We start from the raw sequence: 19,264 nt of genomic DNA on the forward strand, positions 1-19,264 counted from the left end.
ACCTGGATGGCTTCAGTATTGATAGTTTTTCAGTGACTTCAGTCAAGCTGGGTCCATTGAGCTTTTCGGAAGCACCTGAGGACTGGCGCAATGCCGATGTAGTATCGATATTTAAGAAGGGGACCACAAAGAGTGACAGCAGCTACAGGCCTATCAGTCTTACCTCAATAGTATGCAAGACCTTAGAGAAATGCACTAAGGCTAACATTCTGTTGCACTCAGATAGGCATCAGTTGATAATTAGTAGTCAGCATGGGTTTCTTTCCGGCAAGTCCTGCTTGACAAATCTTATGAAGTTCATGTAACGTGTTACTAGTCAGGTAGATAAAGGCAAGAGTTTGGATGTCGTTTATCTAGATTTATAACTTTAATCTAAAATTTTTGGTGCCATTGGCATGTATCAATTCGCCTTCACTGACGAGAAATTGTCACAGCCCCAACATTTTCTTAGTTTTGTATGGAAGAATGAAGTTATGGGGTAGTCCCCAAGCAATATTCATTACTAAACACATCATCATTGAGAAGGTATCGTTCGCTCTAGCCAATCGCTTTCCGTCGATGTTGCTTGTCAGCGCTGACAGCAGCTTGCGAGCGCAGAGATGGCGGCGGTCAATATGCCGATGTTTTTTATAGTCATTTTTGTTTACATTCAGCTAGGGGTTGCGGGTGCACGGGGTTGGCTGCGTGGTAAGACTGGTCAGTTGATGCGCACCGCGATTAATTCATGTTGACCTACTTTATATTGAGATGAGGCAGAAGTTTTGTGTCGTGTCTATCGGCTGCACTAGGCTCTATGAAAATGCGATTGTTCTGCGTTGTTCTGGCAGCGGCTATAGGCGGCTAAGGTTTCTATACCCTGAAATTAATGACAGAATTCCGAATGCATGTGCACGGAATTCAGCGCTCGAAATAGCAAGGCACGTGCGCTGAAATTGCCGCTGCGATGCTGGCACATGCTGGCAAAATATGCTGGTACACCAGGCATGTTCAGGGTATCGATTTTTTTCGTCTCGAATTAGGCAAAGGATCTTCAAGTGCGTACCGCTCTATACCACCAGCACTCTCCCATGCGCACGAGACCGTAGCAACTAAGATAATGGCCATGTCACTAGCGCGCAGTTGTCCGCCACATATAAGCCAGTGCATTCGCCCTTTCCTGTGGGTTGACTGGTTCATTTTTTAGCATTGTGTTTGTTCATCCATAGCCATTGATACGATCGATAAAAAAACCGTTGGAAGACCGAAACGCACATTGGAGCGCATAGATAATTGCAAAACTCCCTTAGGCGTGCATTTGGAAAATCGAAAACACCAGACACACTCCCTTTAAATCACTAAGGCACGGTAGGGAAACCTCTCCCTGTCGGTGGCGTCAAGAATGCAGTCAGATACCGGAGTTCAGATACTGATTCCAGCGCGACATCCGTCGTGTGACGAGGAGGGAAATCGTGCTGGGAGGATGCAAGGAGATGGTTGTGAGGTAAGCTGTCAAAGGTAGTGGTAAGCTGTCAAAGGTAGTGGTAAGCTGTCAAAGGTAGTGGTAAGCTGTCAAAGGTAGTGGTAAGCTGTCAAAGGTAGTGGTAAGCTGTCAAAGGTAGTGGTAAGCTGTCAAAGGTAGTGGTAAGCTGTCAAAGGTAGTGGTAAGCTGTCATTGGGCGACTCGCTTCACGGCGCTGGTGATGGCAGGGATGAGGGGCAGATGGGATGGATCAGGGAATTATGCCAATCGCCGGGGCATCTCGCTTGGTATAGCAGCGGTTGACAACGCGAAGGATGACGTCACCGATAGCTGGGAAATCGGCCCTCAGTATGTGGACACACAAACCATCCGAACCACTGAATCCAGGCCATCTAAACCACCGACTTCCACGCCGTCTAAACCACTGAGTTCCAGGCCCTCTAAACCACTGAGTTCCAGGCCATCTAAACAAACCAGAGTTCCAGGCCATGTAAACCACTGAGTTCCAGGCCATCCAAACCACTGACTTCCAGGCAATCAAAACCACTGTGATCCAGGTGGGTGCGCCGGGTCGCAGAGTTAAGCGTGCCGAAGAACGTGCGCCTGGGCCTTTGCAACGTGCTGTATTATTCTGCAGCCGCTCGGTATGAATAATTTCAAAGCCGAATAACGTTTTCTCACGAAAACTAGTTTGCGTCTCGGGTGCATTGTATAAGTGCTGGCTTGAAGACAAAGTGACCGGTTCAGTGCGCGGACTTTGCGTATGGTATCTACAAAAACCGTTCTGAGGAAGGGGCTTGTATTGACAGAACACTGGACGAGCCAGCGATCTATTCCAATTAAAGGACCTTCAATGAGTGGACGCATCTATCCTTAAACACAATCCATATTAGCAAGACCAACATTGATAAGTTTGGCAACAAACACTCAGAACGTTCAACTAAGGCTATGCGCATCTGATGAAAGTTGTGCAGCACGTGGAGCGTTTTGCGCTTCAGCCATACCTGAACACAACGCTATACTACACGAGTAGTCCCGTGGCAGTGGTAAGGTTAGTGCAATACGTGGTTCACGGGTTCACTCAGTTGTACACCTGCAAAAGAGCAGCCAAGACAATTTAAGTACCCTTCATTTACATACTAATCGTCGTTCACCACTAGCCACCAGCCGTGATGGCAATTGGGCGAATGCATTAATGAAGTAGAAGCTGAAGTGGCTGATACAAAGTCTTGGTCACGACATAAACAAACTTGGTCTTGCTCTCTTGGTCATGGAGCAACACTTAGGGAGAACAATGTGGTGACTTCTGGTATGCCAGCAGTGATATTCCTTGATCTAGAGCTATTCCTTCAGAACGCATCCCTTGAAAGCGCAATAAGGTGGCCCCAATCCTGGACTAGCAAGTATGCGTTTGGGGATATCGCGTCCATTCTATGGCGCGTCGAATCCTGAGAGGCATCGCCACCGAGCTCGGAGGTTATCAGGTGAGAGCTGCGTTAGCAGTCCCTATGCTAAATGCCGTTCGCTGTCAATTAGATGCACCAAATGTGTGATCAGTACTAAAAATTGAGTGCTTCCAACCATTTCGCCACACTCTTTTCAAGCGATTCACCAAATTTGGTCGTCGCACGTTCGTCCTGCGCATTCCTGCCAGTATGCCAGTCTGCATCACTTCGCTTTTGGATCAAATCAGTCAATTTTCATCACAGTTTGTCTCGTCTCTCCGTAGCTCTGTGAGCCATCTCGCCACTGTCCAGCAAGATCCACAATTTTTCGCCCGACGCACGCCATTTTCCGAACGTGTTTATACCATCGCCAAGCGCTGCTCACTGCCATCCATAGTTCGCTGTCACCCTTCAGGAGCATCCAAGGCACTCCAGCGCTTTCCCTCGCGCCCATCGCTGCCCACTCGCTCGGCCCACCCACCGATCCGCGCCGTCTTGGCATCGGGTCGTCTCGTCACGGCACAGCTCAGTTCGTCACTACGCCTTGTCTCCACCCTCCTGGCGCTGTGGCCGGCGTCGGCAGGGCAGCACACTCTGATCTCGTCCCAGCAGGTCTCCATCCAGCAGCGTCTGTGGCAGGTTGAGGCCGGCCGTCTCCGGCAGCAGGGTGGTGATGGCGCCGCCAAGCAGCGACATGGCGCCGATGATCAGCAGTGGCAGCCCCGGGGTCTGCTGGTGCTGTAAAACGCACGACCAAAGTCATCGGCACCCAGTTCACTTTTGGAACCTTAGCTAAAACTAGAAAGATACGTTCATTCGACAAGGATGACAACTTTGGATAACCATGTATGCATACATTCCGGGGGTTCATTCAAACCCTCTAGCCTTTCTCTCTCATAGACAAACCATTCCAGTCGACGTGATGTGGCTTGTTGGCCTTTTACACCAGTTTGACATGCTCTGGCAAATTTTTGGCATTCTTCGGTATCGAGGGCGGTTTCAGGATTACTTTGTTCGGACTATGTCAAAAAATCGCAATTCTCCAAGTTATTCAACTGGAACTCACTGTATACCATCAAACGCTCATCAACAAGCCAGTCATCACCACTCCAAAAAGTTTTTGGCTGCTGCACGAGAATGCAGAGGGTGAACGAAGAGAGATGGCATGAGCAACTGCATCCCTTCGCCCGATATCAGCTACAAAACAAGCTTAGCGGAACATGTTTCGGTTATCAACTCTGATAAATCCAATGCTAAAAACGAAATCTATGTCATGTCCACCGAATGCGAAATATTCAATTTTCCGTGAGATCCGTCCATAGGTGCTTCTGCACGGCCCGTACCAGGTAGACGATGGAGGGGCTGATGAAGATGGCCACGCCACCGAGCAGCTCGTACAGTGCCAGGCTCTGGCCGCGGATGACGGTGGGGAAGAGCTCGGGGCCGTACTGCAGGCAGGTGCTGTAGGCGCCCATGATGAGCATCCGCCCGGTGAGGCCCAGTGCCAGACGCGCCGGGCCAGGCAGCGCTGCAGCCGCCGGCAACGGTCAGACGGCCGCGGCTTTGATGCGGGAGGTTTGTCATGCCGCCGGCTCTTTTGTCGCTACCTCACGTCATCCGCGTTTGAGTGGCTAGGACCATGTAAGCGATTAACTGTGACATAGTGTGCTTCTCACCCACTGCTGACAATTTTTTTCTCGCACATAACGTGATGTACCACGTGCACAGCAGACTCAAGAAAACCCGGCACAGATGCAGGGTGAAAACAAATATTGATCCAGGTGCGTAAGGGGTCGTTCTTTCCCCTTAGTACAGTTAACAATTCGAGGGTAATCCAATGCCCTGACGGGCCAAACCTATCCTATGACCAAGCCATTCTAACGATGGTGTGACGGCTGCCAGCAGTGGCATCTACAAGCTATCCCGCGCCGCCGCCGCCGGTGGGGGCGTGGCTGCTCTCACCATCGCCGAGCAGGGCGTAGAGCAGGCCGCAGAGGCCGGACGTGACGAAGAAGAGGGCCATCGGCCACTTGCGACCCCGTGCGTTGATGATGAACGGCACGGTCATAGCCAGCAGCTCGGTAGTGGCGCCGAGCGAGAACGAGCTGAATACAGAGCCGCCCAGGTTGCCCGTGTTCTGCGTGTGTCCGTAGAAGCACAGACACGACACCATCCTGTCGACGCGGCAGTCGAGGTCAGCCTGGGTTCCTGAGTCGGTGGTTGACGATGACAAACACACCGACTGTCGAAGTCGTTTAGAGGAATGATCCACATTTGAAAGTACGGAAGCAAGCACCTGATATGAAGAGTTCACTTATCACTAATGGGATGCTTTTAAAGTTAGAAAACCACATAGAAAGTGATGTCATGACGGGTACAGTGACGAGAGGGGAGGGAGGAGCATGTAACCATCCCATTCGGAGCATGGAAATTCTAACAAATTTGTTTTTGTCAGGCTCTAACAACACTTACAGAAAAAGGCGTGCAGCGCGTGCAAAATATACTACCACACCACAGAATACGCCCACAATGTTCTCACCACAGCAGAATGACCAGCACCATGTTCTTCATCAGGCGGGGGTGCTTCCGCACCAGCAGGATGCTCTGTGTCTCCTTGTCGGGATCGCGGGCCGTCATGTCGATAAGCACCTCGCCGAACGCTTCCTCATCCAGCGTCTGCCCATTGATTGCCGCCATCTTCCTCAAGAGGGTGGCCGCCTCCTCTCCGCGACCACGAACCATCAGCCAGGAGGATGACTCCGGAATGTAGCTGCGAGGAAAGGTTTGACGCTGAGATGTAGCTGCGAGGAATAATTTCGTAAAGCAAACTCTCAACATGCACAGTGACTCCCGTCAACAACGGGAAGGTGATCCCAGAGCAAACCAATACAAGAGCTTCATCAGGTATCTGGAGACGAATCCAGGTGCGGGCAACGAGTGACGAAGTGACGGATGATGGGTGACAGGCGACGAGGTGATGAGGCGACGAGGTGACGGGTGACGAGGTGACGAGTGACAAGGTGAAGGGTGGCGAAGTGACGGGTGGCAAGGTGACGAGTGACGAAATGACGGGTGGTGAGGAGACGGAGGTGAGGTGACGGGTGACGGGATAACGGGTGACGAGGTAACGGGTGACGAGGTAACGGGTGACGAGGTAACGGGTGACGAGGTAACGGGTGACGAGGTAACGGGTGACGAGGTAACGGACGGGTATCCAGCTGACAAATCTGGGTGCAAGTGACGGGTTACGAGGCAACAGACGGTTGTCCGGTTGACGAATCCAAGATTACGGCTGATACACGATGACGCTGGATGGTTTCTGGCTGAGACGTTGAATTCACGATGCGCACATGACAACAAATCGCTGCAGATTCTCTGCGGCGATTAGCCGTCACCAGCTGTTCAGCGGCCAGAGCATGGCGCTGCTCCCACCCCACCGTCCCTCCTCCGCCCCGCTCACTTGTAAAACGCCAGGGTGAGCAGGAGCGGCAGGCTGGAGAGCAGCATCAGGATGCGCCAGTCCCAGACCAGGTAGGCGATCCAGGGCAGTAGCGCGCCGCCCACGCCCCAGGAGCCAATGAGCGCCAGCAGCGGGTAGACGCGGGCCCTCGCACCGCAGTACTCGATCACTGCCCAAGAGGACGCGCGCCATTGGTTGCTGACGGCTCACGACAGTCAGGTGGCTCGCAGAACAGCATTTGTGGGAAGTTTGGGGATGGTTTGGGATCCTCATCCACCATGTGGACTTGTTAGGAGATGATGCGGGGCTCTCACCAAGGGTGGTAGTCGTCGTCATTTGGGATTTGCGATGCACTCAGCTGCTGAGGCCATGTGGCGACGCTTGCCCCCTCACCCTGGCAGAAGGCGCAGGCACCGCGGGAACGAAACCTCGTATCTCCGGTTCTCAAGACTCGCAGCTTGAAGGGAGCGCTTCACATTTGAACATAATGAAGCAGGCATTAAATATGATGAAATAAGCTCGCTTACAGCTATTGGTATCCTTTCAGAGAAAAAGCTGTTCCAAGCAACACAATTCCCTGTTAAGTAAAGATGCTCCTCAAAACGTCATTGTTTGAGCACGCCATCGTTTCTGAGACAACTTGATGAAAAACCAACTGATGGCTGTTATATCTGGTAATCGCGCTCACGAACGCCAGATATGAACGCCTCCGCAATCATATTTAGTCTTGATCGCCGCATGGCTCATGGAATAGTAGGATTTGAATGACGTTATTATGATGCGATGAATAGCAAGATGACTGAAGCACTCTCCCCCATATGCCTTTCACTATTTTCGCGGGCGTGTACCTCAGAAACTAGAGGGCTTAGGTCTTTGGAAGGGTAGGGCTGTGATCTGCACCGAATGAATTTCAATATGACTACTTCAGTTTACCCTCCTCCCCCCTACCAATGTGGAACACTCCCTATGACCATTATATTATCGGTGCCCCCACCCCAGGATTGGCACGGGCTTAATATTATAGCAGATGTGAGATGGTGTGGGCATTCCAACCAGCATGCAGGGCAGATGGGAGACGGTGTGGGCATCTCACCTAGCATGTAGGGCAGATGAGAGATGGTGTGGTGCGCCGTGCCAACGAGAAAGCGGACGGCCGCTAGGGCGGCCATGCTGGAGGGCCAGGCCAAGGTGAGGGCGCCACCGGCGGCGTACACCACGAACGAGGCCAGCGTAGCCGGACGGCGGCCAACCCTGGCGGCGGAGCACAGCCAGTACAGTCAGCTGGAGCCCCGGGACCACAATCAGCTGGAGCACCGACAGCACAGTCATCTGGAGCTCCGGGACCACAGTCAGCTGGAGCAACGACAGCACAGTCATCTGGAGTCCTGGGACCACAATTAGCTGGAGCACCGACAACACGATCAGCTTTAGCATCGATAGCACAGTTCAGTAGGCAGCTGAGAGCACAGTCAGGTGGAACCCTGGAGCACATCTAGATGGAGCCCGGATCGCAGTCAGTTCGAGCACCGATCGCACAATCAGCTGGAGCCCCGGAAACGCGGTGAACTGGGGTTCCGAGAACACTGTCAATTGGGGTCGGAATACAGCATCACTTGCATGATAGAGAGCGCAGTGACAGCAAGATCTTCAACAACCAAATGGTGGTAATCAAATGGCAGGACAGCGCCTTTCGTTGAGCAGTCCATACCAGCAATCGTAGGCAAAGGATGGGCGTGGCGCACTTCCTAACACTCTGTTAAGGGGGTGCCACCAGCATGCCGAGGAGACGTCTCCCCGTGGTGGCGTGACTGGGGGCGACGTGGGGCGTCAGACGGCGCGAGGCGTGTGTACGGGATAACATCGCTGGCCTCCGGACGTCATCCGGGATACAACACAGATCCGGCCGCCAGCTGAGCACGCCAATCGCCGACATCAACACCGCCGCCGTCAACAGCGCGCCGGCGCCAGCGCGCTGCGACTCACTTGTCGCTGATGGTGCCCCAGATCCAGGAGCCGACGATGTTGCCCACCCAGAAGACGGCGTGCACGACGAACGGTCGCCAGGCATCATTGCACACCCAGTCGTTCTGCAGGGACACCAATCAACGTCACTCATCCGGCTGTGGCGGCGGCGCGCTTGTTGTACATTTCGTTCCGGCTTCAAAGGGACGAGATCGGTGCTTCGAAAGGACTGATGCTCTTAGTCCAAAACTTTCAGGTGTTTGATAAAAACGGAGGTTCTCAGTTCAAAAGGCGTTAGGTTCCCTTCAAAGAACAGGCCAGGTTCCGTAAACTACGAAATGCGGCAGGAAAACTTCCATTCTTCGTCGCCTCCAGATTGTGGTAACAGTGCGGCGAGTTGCTGGAATCCATTGCTGCATATTCCTGTTTTGTGCTATGGTATAGGCAGCAGCCACACGTTGCGACATTAACATGAAACTGGATGGAATAGCTTTCCCTTGTCCAGCTGCAATGTGTGCTATAGTAATATGCGCTCGGGAAGCGACACATAAGTGTGCATACGGCGAATTCCGTACGGATGGGCACAAAACACACCACGGGCGAAAATGGCTAAAGCACATCGGGATATACAGCATAACTCTTGGCCATTTTCTGTCGTCCATAAAAAGACGTTCCCGAGGACACATCGCCTGTAAAAAAACAGTAAATTCTGCCCAACCACACTACTGATGTCGACCATACTTTGTGGTAATGTGGAAAAGTTCTCGTTAAATGCTAGCCGAGCACACGTCTCCTGTATTGTTATGTATTGTGTCTCTTGCATTGTTATATGTTAGCTGAATACACGCCTCCTGTATTGTCATGTGTTGCGTTTCTTGTTTTGTTATTTGTTGGCCGAGCACACGTCTCCTGTATTGTTATGTGTTACGTGTCCTGTTTTGTTAGATGCTGGCCGCGCGCACGTATCCTGTATTGTTTTGTGTTGCGTTTCCTGTCTTGTTATATGTTGGCCGAGAGCACGTCTCCTTTATTGTTGTATGCTGGCCGAGCACACGTCTCCCGTATTGAACACACGACCACCGGTATACGCTAGTGCGCAAAGTTGAAGCCGATGTGGCGACGACACATTCTTCTCCAAGCAATTCGATGTGAAGGGCTTTGAGACATATCGTTGCAACTGTGCGCAACTGGCTCCCAGACACTCTACTGCACTTTACAGACGTGCACCGTGCTACAGTCCATAGATAAATGAACACGTCAAGTAGTATGTTTCGAAGAAGTCAGCCGTCGTTAGAGATGATTACAGCTAGGGATGTACCAGTCGCGAGATGAAAAAAGAATACAACAGAGATGCGGATACAGCTTGCCACAGATGTTTTCCTGTCTATCCTTACCGACAATACTGATAAGCCTTGTTAACTGGTGCTATTGTGTCAAATAGCAATAGGGTTTTGCACCCAATTTGTGGACATTTGTCACCCTGTCACTAATCAGGCCCTAACTGATGTGTGTAAAAAGATTTGCCAATGCCCCGTTTTATTCCAAAGACACGTTTCACTGACGTTACTGGCAAATGATGCACATCAGATGATCACAATCCGTGTTTTTGTGTTTTATGCTGGCCCAGTCGTGCCTATCGTCGCTCGAAAAAGAACACTGCTAATGATCTATGCAAGGAAATGAGTATGTGAATAGCCGTGGCTCAATGCTTTGAAGTGGCTGGTAGTCTCGTGCTTGTAATCCCCGCAAGTTTCGCAATGATTCCATCAACACTCGTGTGTTCAACCATTAAAGTCGCAATAAACGGCTGGCTCACGAATACTACGCCCGCTGCCCATTGCACACGCATTTTACACAATCAGTCAATAGTTATGGATGCATCGTCGAATGGAACGCTGCCGAGTGCAGCAACAAACCATGCTTAAGCCTAATCGCCATTATTACTACCACCACCAGCACCAGCATCAGTATCAGCATCCTCATATGTACCATCGTCACCATCGTTATCACCATCATCAGCATCATGTTGATGATGATTATCGTCACCATCGCCATCATCATGACAGTAATCTTGATAACGATACAATAATAACTGGCATCACCATCATCACCATCACCATGTTCATCACCATAACCACCAACAAGGTAAAGCAACGCAGTGGCGAAATATCATAAAATCGGAAAACACGCGACGAAAATAAGACAACTCAACCTAAATTGTCATCAACCTCACAAATCGGCAGGGTTAACCACAGCGTTCTCACAGGACCAACAGCAAGGTGTCCACCACGCCGTCTCCATCCGATGGAGTACGGATTAACTGGAGGTTTTTCAACCAGCAGCCACATCTATGGCACGCTAAAGAGATCAATGGTATATTACGTGTAATGGATTCAGAAACAAACCTGGCAGTACAGTTGGTGAGATAGTAAGCATTGCCAAGAGCCGCGCCAGGACATGGCTAAGTCTGTGCTTGAATCGGAGCACCCCAGCTAGGTACTGTAGGAGTCGCGATGCCTAGAACAATCAGTCACCCTGCAGGTGTAGCGTGATTTCCACGCACTTCGTCCAGCCATTGGCGATGCCACATCCCCGCGGGCCTATTGCATCTTATCTGCACATTAGCATCAAAACCAAGATTGGCTGTGGCGAGCAGCATCACTGTTTCTGCGCAACTCAAGACTAGCATTCATCTAGATCAACACTCAAGATAAGTGTTGGTCTAACCTCCGAGTTATGTTTCCGGGCAGTGGGAAATAGCTGAATCTTTCACTACTGATTGATTCACCAGGCAGCTAAAATCCTGCCAAACCCAGCAACACCTATCGGACAGCCTATCACGAACACCGGGGTGTCGCAACGCTAAGCTCAGTTGAGTCCGCATATTTCACCATGCTGTGACGGTTAGGCCATGGCGTTGGGCTTGTTGCCGGCATAGACGGAGCAGAAAGAATTCTGGTCCTGCCAAGCACTTCCGCTGGCCGACAGTGGGGGTGACGATCGTTGCGCTGTACACGAAAGTAGGACGCGACTGACAAATCACTAGTGAAAAGCCAGCATGATCAATAACGCACGGCAATTTTTCAGCACCTCCACTTCTGCAGTGGATCTCGACCGAGGCGTCCATCAACAAACACATGCAGCACCGACACCCACGCTTGTAAGGCTTCACACACAAACAAGCAATGCTCGGTGGTCAACACGTGTTTTTGTGGGCCATCATTCGCCACAACCGCTTTGTTTGGTAAGCTTCATGTCTGCCCAGACCTCTGAGCGTAGGTACGTAACAGTTGTGTAGCCCGCATACAGGTTGCGGAATGTGTAACCATGCAAACAATGCCATATCTGCCGCTTCCTGCGTCTTTACCACTTGGTAATAGTTCTCATTTATCTTCATTTATCGTTTTCCCAAGGACTTGAACGAGGTTTAGTTGATCGCATGTAAGGCAGGAGGTTGCACAATGCCCTAGGCGCCTCGCAAATGGTTTAGCAGACTCAGATGCAGCCGGTGCTTGTTTCATTTGGGACGACCCAATACCTGTCCTAAAAAGTTTCAACTTCAGACCATGCTAGGTCATGGAGATATGGGATCATGAGCACAAGTCTACGCTACAAGAAAGGTAAAAATGGCGCTTCGTGGGCTGAGCCTTGACGCTGTGTGCATATCGTCACTAAACGTGATGATAGGTTCACCGGGTTGTGTGAAAAGGGTGATGTAGTTATATGATACAGCGGAGCAACACATGTTTTTTCGCATAACGAAGGCGTAAACCATTGGAAAATGTATCACACTCTCAAATGGATGTGTGTAAAATTTGCGACCCATCCGACAAGCGCGAATATAAGGTGCCTCCGTGCCAGATGACGCGCTCCTGTGTGATTCAGGTGTTCCAATCTTCCGCGTTGCCGTGCCGTTGCAGTGGGTGCCTTACACAGGGAGAAGACCGCCGCGCCGTTGCGGTGCGTGCCTTACACAGGGAGAAGACCGCCGCGACGCGTGCCGCGTTTGTATTAACGTGGCCCAGCCATGTTTATCAGGACAACATTCAGTTATAGGCCGTTTTCACTCAGAAATACGCTGAAAGACATTTACAACTTTTTTAAAAACTTCTCAGCGCTTATTTTCTTACCGCATACCTTTCATCAGCGCTTTTCGGCCAAAACTACTCCAAGGAGTTTTAAAAACATGTCTGTGAAGACGCATGCTGAGATAAAATTGCGGCTAGCTTGCTATAAGCAAGATCGTACTTTTACGGACAGATATGATTCCAGGTCTCTTTCTACCGAAACTTCTAAAAGCTTGTTTACAAATTCGGTGGCATCTCCGAAGCAGACTCGAAAAAAACAAACTCCTTTGTCTTTGTAGCGTTCCTGTTCATAGGCATGCAGTATTCGCAGTACTTGCAGAGCTTGCTTACAGTACCTACAGATCTTACAGGCCTTATACGTCATAAAATGATCCAAGGCAAATTTTCCTTGATTAAAATGTTCCTCAAAGCCCACCCGTTTCACACAGCACCGATGTAATCAATACTGAGCCAACCGGCATTCAATTCCCTCCACCGATGCACATTGCTGATTGCCAGACCTTGTACTGGCCTGGAGCTTAGGTGAACTAAGAGCACGGGCTAAAATTTCTGCGACGGGTCTTATTTCATAAAACACACTTATTCTTAATTGGATGCATAGGGCCTACTTGTTGCACGTTATTGGAATTGCATGAAAACAAGTGTTTTCCTTATGAGAACGTTAGGTATATACTAAAACTTTACAGAAACATTTTTGTCAAAACTTCTCAGTACATAAGCTATCGTGAAAATGGCTCCATCGATTTATGCCGCAAATTATGTAACGTGATTGTAATCATGCGCGCCAGCAAATCTTAGCAACAGAAACCTCAACTCTATGTGTTGCAGTCTCTATAGGCTGCACAGCCTCAGCCCCTGTATAAACTGTAACCCCTGACGGACCGGTGGGCAGAAAAATTACACATCTCAAAGGAGTACCTTTGGACGCCTTAGGACATCAAATTATATACTTACAGGGGTGTCCAGGCACATATTTCCCCTCTGTGATTTTTAGATTGAGGAAAAAAGCGGATTCTGCGTTACGCCACCGTGCAGTGGTGGTGGAATCTCGTGGTGGAACTAAAATGGCAAAGGAATGATCTCTCCTTTTGTGTTGCAGTAACTTTTAATCTGTCCAGAAGACAAGCCCAAAGTTATGCAAAATAGCCCAGTCTAATATCTGAAAGGTACGGCTTAATTTTAAAGGGCATTTGGAATCATAATTTTACGACGGTCGTTCTCGCGCGTGTGGCGTTCGCCGCCTGCTGTTTCACGGCAGTGGTCAACGTCGTTCGGTTTTGCGGAAGCTGCAACCCTGGCCATCGCTGTCCTTGCTGCCGAGACTGCGAGCGCGCAGTCTCAAACCTTTTGATGTCATTTGTTTCACTAGTCGATGCTGGAAAAGAATGAACGTCTTCAGGCAAACATGAGATGGCCTTGTTCATTTCTTTAGCTCACTTAGACATACCCTATTCAACACTTATGAGATAACTTGCTTCTTTCCGGGCAAGAGGCAGCCTGAATGGAACACTAGAGGCATATTATAGTTCCCGGTAAAGGGCCGCGGGTCACTGCGTCCCAACGCGGGGTGTCCATTCCGGCTACTATTCTGGCGACATGGGCGGGATCCCATGATCGATCCTGAGGCCCTCAGAGGGATACATCATACCGCACTGGTCCCTCTCCCTGACGTGGGACGCCTTCTGACCCACGGAGTTGGGCCCGTATCGACGTAGGGACCCTCAGTGACAAAACAAGACCTTTGATCGCCGCAGGCGATCCAATAATGGACGCAGACTCCAGTTCGGCTTAACGGGCCCATGGGTTGGGTTGGTTAACATTGGGTTGGAAGGCTCACCGTTCGGTACTGAGGATCCTGACTAGTACCCTCTAGCGCCCTCCGGTACTAATAAGCGGCCCTCTGTCATTGCGGGTCCCATCCCTATCCCTGTTCAGCAAATGTTCTCCTGGCCGACCTGAGACCTCTTGGCAACACATGTCACCCTTTTAAGCCCTGCGGGCCTCTGACAGATAAAGGAGCCCCGCGTTGTTATAGGGACGCCAACCAATGGAAATCGTGGGCCCGGCCTCGTTCCTCCTTGTGAAATGGGTCCCAAGGACTCAGATGGACACGTAGTTGACTGTCTCCGTATCGAGTTCTCATATGTTAGGGAAAGAGGATCATAACAGACCTGACCCTGATAGAAGCCCTCTGACTGACATTTCAGGTCACGGCACTACAAGTACGGAGGGGGGGGGGGGGCGAGTCCAATTGAGCCCTTAATGTTTGGTCCCGAGAGGCCCTTCGGGCCCCTTTTCGAATCCACGCAAACACGAATCCTGGCGGCTTGGGCCACTTGCCGACACAGGACCTTCGGTGAGGCCCTGTGGGACCCCGACCGACACAGTCATGGTTTCAGGGGCCCCGACTAATGCAAACCGCGGGCTCGGCCGTGCTTATGCTTGGTAAAAAGACCCTCTGGGCCCAGACCGACACGTAGCCTACTCTTCGGTGTTGGTGGTTTCTAGCCGACTTAGACTCCCGCATGGTCTCAGGTGTCCTGAATCAATGCAAGAGGCCCTCTGACTGACACTTGCAGCCACGGCCTTGCGGGCGGGGAGGGATGGGGGGGGGGGGGGCATCCTTAACGTGCCCTATGGCAAGTTCTTCGGGTCCTTGAGCCCTTCAATCGAGCCCTTGACCTTTGGTCCCAAAGGGCTCTTCGGTCCCTCTCCGCACCTCCCCAACAAAGCCCGTAACCAACGTGGGGCCACAAGCCGACCTATGACCCCCTGTTAGGTACTGTGGGTCCTTGACCGAAACAGGGCTTCAACCATTTTTTTTCAGGGGCCCACACCAATGCAAACTGTGGGCCCCGGCCTTGCCCCTGCTTGGGAAATCGGCACCCGGGGTTCAGCCTGATAGAGAACCAACTGCCTGGTGTTGGTGGCCTCTGGCTGGCTTAGACGCCTGCATTGTCTCAACGGGTCATCAAACGGTGCAAGAGGGCCCCTGACTGATATTTCGGGTCACAGCCCTACTATTCTTAATTTGTTATGTGACCTGCAGCCAACACTCCGGGTCAAGCCTCCCAACTGGACCCTTGATCGTGGGTTTCGCTGGGCCGCCCCGTCCCGTCTTCGGGGCTTGGTCGGCTCGGGGACCCTTGTGAACACAGAACACTATGTTAAGCACTGTGAATCCCTGAGAGAAACGGGGGCCCGACCAGTGTAAATCGCTGCCCCCGGCTATGTAGCTGATTAGGAAGAAGGCCCCCCGGACCCATGCCGAAACGGAGCCGACTGTACAGTGCTGGTGGTGCCTTACCGACATATAGGCTCTTATCGACTCAGGGGGGCCCCCGGTCGGCGCAAAGCGTTCTCTGACTGTCATTTGAGGGCCCGTCTCCGCAGGCTGCGGGCCTAAAAAAGACTCTGGCCACCACTTCGTGCCTTTAGGCACCGCAATCTGGTCCTCGACCCTTTGTCCCTGAGGGCACTTCGGGCTATTCGGGCCTTCTCGAACACTGCCTCTGGCCGTCTTGGGCCCCTTGCCAACACAGGGTCCCCTGTTATGCGCTATGTGGGGTTCTGACAGATGCTGGGGCCTCGCCCAATGTAAATCGCTGGCTCCGACCTAGTCTCTGCTTGGGAAGTAGGTCTTCGACCCATGCCGACACGGAGCCGATTATGCGCTATTGGTGACGTCTGACCGAAATATCGACCTTTATCGGCTCAAGGGGCGCCTGATCAACGCACAGGGCTCTCTTGATACTCTTGGAGTACTCAACCTGTGGGAAGGGGCCCTTGAGTGTGATCTCCACTCAAGCCAGCTTTAGGCCCTTAATCGTAGGCCCCGTGGAGCCCAAAGGGCTCCTCCGAACCTAAGGGGGGGGGGGAGTACGTGCCCCCTGTCTGCGCCACTGTGGCTACACCTAAGGTTACCCTAGAATATATCTCCGGCATGTCGCGTGATCACGCTCAAATGCTCGGTACGCTATGGGGCATTCACAGCGTGTGTCTTCAAATCAGCCATGTGTAGCTAGCTTATGGTTTCCGAAAAGTGACAGTTTTTTGGTAGCAATGCACGACGATCAGGTGACAGCCGACGAATCGGCAAATCGCGGGCGGCGGACCGACACTGTTGTATTAACAGAGCCCCGCACCATACATATGCGCTAAAAACACATACAACTAGGCATGTATGTACTCCGACTTAAACAAGGGGCATGTCGGTGCAAGTTTTACGTTTCTGACTGATATGGTTTCTTAAACATCCCTGCCCAAAATATTGTGAATACGCCTATAAATATGCGCATATGTGCATAATGCGGCCAGTTATTTGCCTCGCAACATGACGTTCATTACCACTCCTGAAATTTCGTTGGGAACAATCCACTAGTATTTTCTACTAGGCTGCATCATTCTTAGTTTGGAGGTGGCCGTGAGTCCAGATCGACCTGCTCAGTCATCCGCGTTACGAAAAGGGCGAATCAGGGCGAGGGCCAACCGACGCCAGATGAGCATTCGGAGACTCGCACCGCGCGTCAAGGAACGTACGCGCTTATACGTACGCTTATACGTACACGCTTATACGTACGCTTGTGGTGAGCTTTGACCACGCCGTTGTCGGCGCGGTCAGACGTCGGGTCGGGAACGCATGATCGTACCCAATTCGAAAAGGTGGCTAAGTGATTGCATCAGAAGTTTTAAACTGCAGCAATAATAACTGGGCCCAGGTTTCGAGTCTTCAAGCATCCTAAGGCCACCTCATGGCAAGCCGTGGGATGACGCTGCACGAATACTATTTGGAAGCCAATACTGGCCAGTAGATGAGCATCTATTGCCCTGATAAGAGCCCATCCTGACCAGACCCTGCGTATGAAAGGTCACATGTTCACTATGTCCGTGAACCCAGCCAAAACGGAGCATGAATTGACTAACCCAAACCGATATCTGAGCTAAAGCGGAACACTCCACATGGCACCACTAGGTGTTGTGGAGCAGTCAGCGATCATGTTTTCTGTTGGCTTTTAGACTTAGTCGAGTAAAATATCCACACTGAGTTTCAAGCTTAAATGGAATGTCGCATCACCCCGACGATCAAAGATGGCGAAATCTCAGTAAAAGGGCCATCCCAAACGCTGTGCACAGGTTTCCACTGTATACAAACGTCACGGGACGACCTAGTGCTGCAATGAAGGCCGCCAGTGAGAGCTTCCGCCGCGCGCAAACAGCGTCACGCACAAGGCATTTCACCCGCACGTGTCCCGGACAGCGGGCCATAGATTGCCATACGCGGCCGGGGCCGCCACAGTACAATAACAAACCACCGCCCGCGTTATGGTGACCTATCGCAACAAGGTTTATTATTCAGCCTGGACGGCCACCCGCAGCTCGTCGCGTGCAATGCCTGCTCGACCAGCACAGAAATACGCCGCCGACGGAGTACGGGGGACCGCTGAGCACGGTCCGCGAGCCGCACCGTCTTCCCTCTGCGCTTTTTGGTCCAGCTGTCAGCGCAGCCCTGCACGGAGGGTGCCGAGTGCAGCGGGGAAGTTAGGAAGTAGAGGCGCGCGGAGGGCGATGGGACGCCGTACCGTACGCCGTACGATGGGCGCGGATGGCCGAGGGCCGGTGTGCAGATTAGCATTAGGGCGGTCCATACTGCCTCCCTGCCCACCAACTTCAAAACACATCATTATGAACAAAATTTCAACAGTTGAATGACAAAAACGCTACATTTCTGGGTCATTAACCCCACATAATACAATTAACTAACGCAAGCACTGTTATGCTTTCAACCACCCAACCGTAAGGCCAGGATCGTGCATTAAAACGATGTAAAACACTTCTGTTTAAAATTGTGGCCACGAAGGGTAACCCATTCGTTAAAGCACTTTAGCCTTGTCTTCATGCAGGGTCATATCACTCCCGGTGGGTTTTTGTTTCCAGGCACGTGAGTACTTTTGAAACAGGCAGTGCTCGCGTTCAGAGGTTTATGAAGTTCTAAAAGTTCAAGTTCACCTGCCAAATTTCGGGATCGCTGAGCCACCTGACGTAACCTGGTGGCGACTGCTAGGAGGTTGTTTGGAGACAGGCCAATACAAATCACAGGCTGCTCAAGGAAAATGTGTTATGAACGATTATTTAGCTGAGCCAACAAATGTTTTCCTCAACTGCATAAAGGTGCTTGTTACGTAAAGTCCGGCTAAGATGTTCACATGAGCCGGATTTAGTGTCCAATGAAATGAATTTTATTGTACAAGCGGGTAATATAGAAACTTCCAGGCATTGGTCTCCTGAAAGCCAAAAATGCTATGAACGCAAGCAATAAAAACGTGAAAAACGCAAAGCGACTCCAAGTAACTAGATTAGAGATAGCTGTTCTGTTTATTCATCTCTATATCACTTGTTGGCCAATTCGGCTGTGGGTTTTTCATTTCTTTTATATGTTTTCTGGCAATTTCACTCGTGTTCTCCTTGTGGTCGCCGACACTGTGTACATCAACAATGAAAATGTCTCCGAGGATTTTAAGCACAAAAGGCTCCGTCATTTCGTATGGACAGGAGAAAAAATATTTCGTCCCAAATTTGACGGCTATGTTAATGTCAACTGCAATCATACCTCAATATTTGACCCTCGCCCTCACGGGGGTTGATGCGACCTCCTTTTTAAGATTGCTCGAGGATATCTCTCCGGCATACTGTGCAGCCACGCACAAAATTTTCACTCGCAAATGGGGCATTAACTGCGCGTGTTCTGACACCAAGGACGTGTTCCTAGCCTTTCCGCTTTCGGGGCGGCCGCGGTTCTGAAGAGCGCTGCACGGCGGTGTACGATCGGCACGGCCGGCGGCTGGCAGCCGAC

General features: G+C 51.2%; 1 protein-coding gene across 1 annotated transcript; it reads right to left on the minus strand.

Annotated features, from left to right (window-relative positions):
* Window positions 1-2,489: 2,489 nt before the first annotated feature.
* LOC119094921 (organic cation transporter protein) lies at window positions 2,490-10,351 on the minus strand. Its single transcript, XM_037217831.1, has 8 exons — window positions 10,274-10,351; window positions 8,348-8,451; window positions 7,458-7,615; window positions 6,365-6,533; window positions 5,444-5,674; window positions 4,867-5,078; window positions 4,248-4,432; window positions 2,490-3,642 (listed from the first exon to the last, which is right to left on the minus strand). The coding sequence occupies exons 1-8, from the start codon at window positions 10,349-10,351 to the stop codon at window positions 3,442-3,444; spliced, it is 1,338 nt and encodes a 445-aa protein (XP_037073726.1). The 3' UTR covers window positions 2,490-3,441.
* Between the last annotated feature and the right edge of the window lie 8,913 nt (window positions 10,352-19,264).

The sequence above is a fragment of the Pollicipes pollicipes genome, unplaced genomic scaffold (assembly GCF_011947565.3).
Source record: "Pollicipes pollicipes isolate AB1234 unplaced genomic scaffold, Ppol_2.1 Scaffold_4219;HRSCAF=4965_pilon_pilon_pilon, whole genome shotgun sequence".
NCBI lineage: Eukaryota > Metazoa > Arthropoda > Thecostraca > Pollicipedomorpha > Pollicipedidae > Pollicipes > Pollicipes pollicipes.

Bases quoted from the DNA above. Each gene is read 5' to 3' on its own strand.
- LOC119094921 (XM_037217831.1), bottom strand. From the start codon at position 10,351: ATGATGCTGATGATGGTGATAACGATGGTGACGATGGTACATATGAGG. The intron at 6,534-7,457 runs GTGAGATGCCCA...CCTCTTGGGCAG, and splicing joins TCATCTGCCCTACATGCTAG to TGATCGAGTACTGCGGTGCG. The intron at 5,675-6,364 runs GTGAGCGGGGCG...CTTTCCTCGCAG, and splicing joins CTCACCCTGGCGTTTTACAA to CTACATTCCGGAGTCATCCT.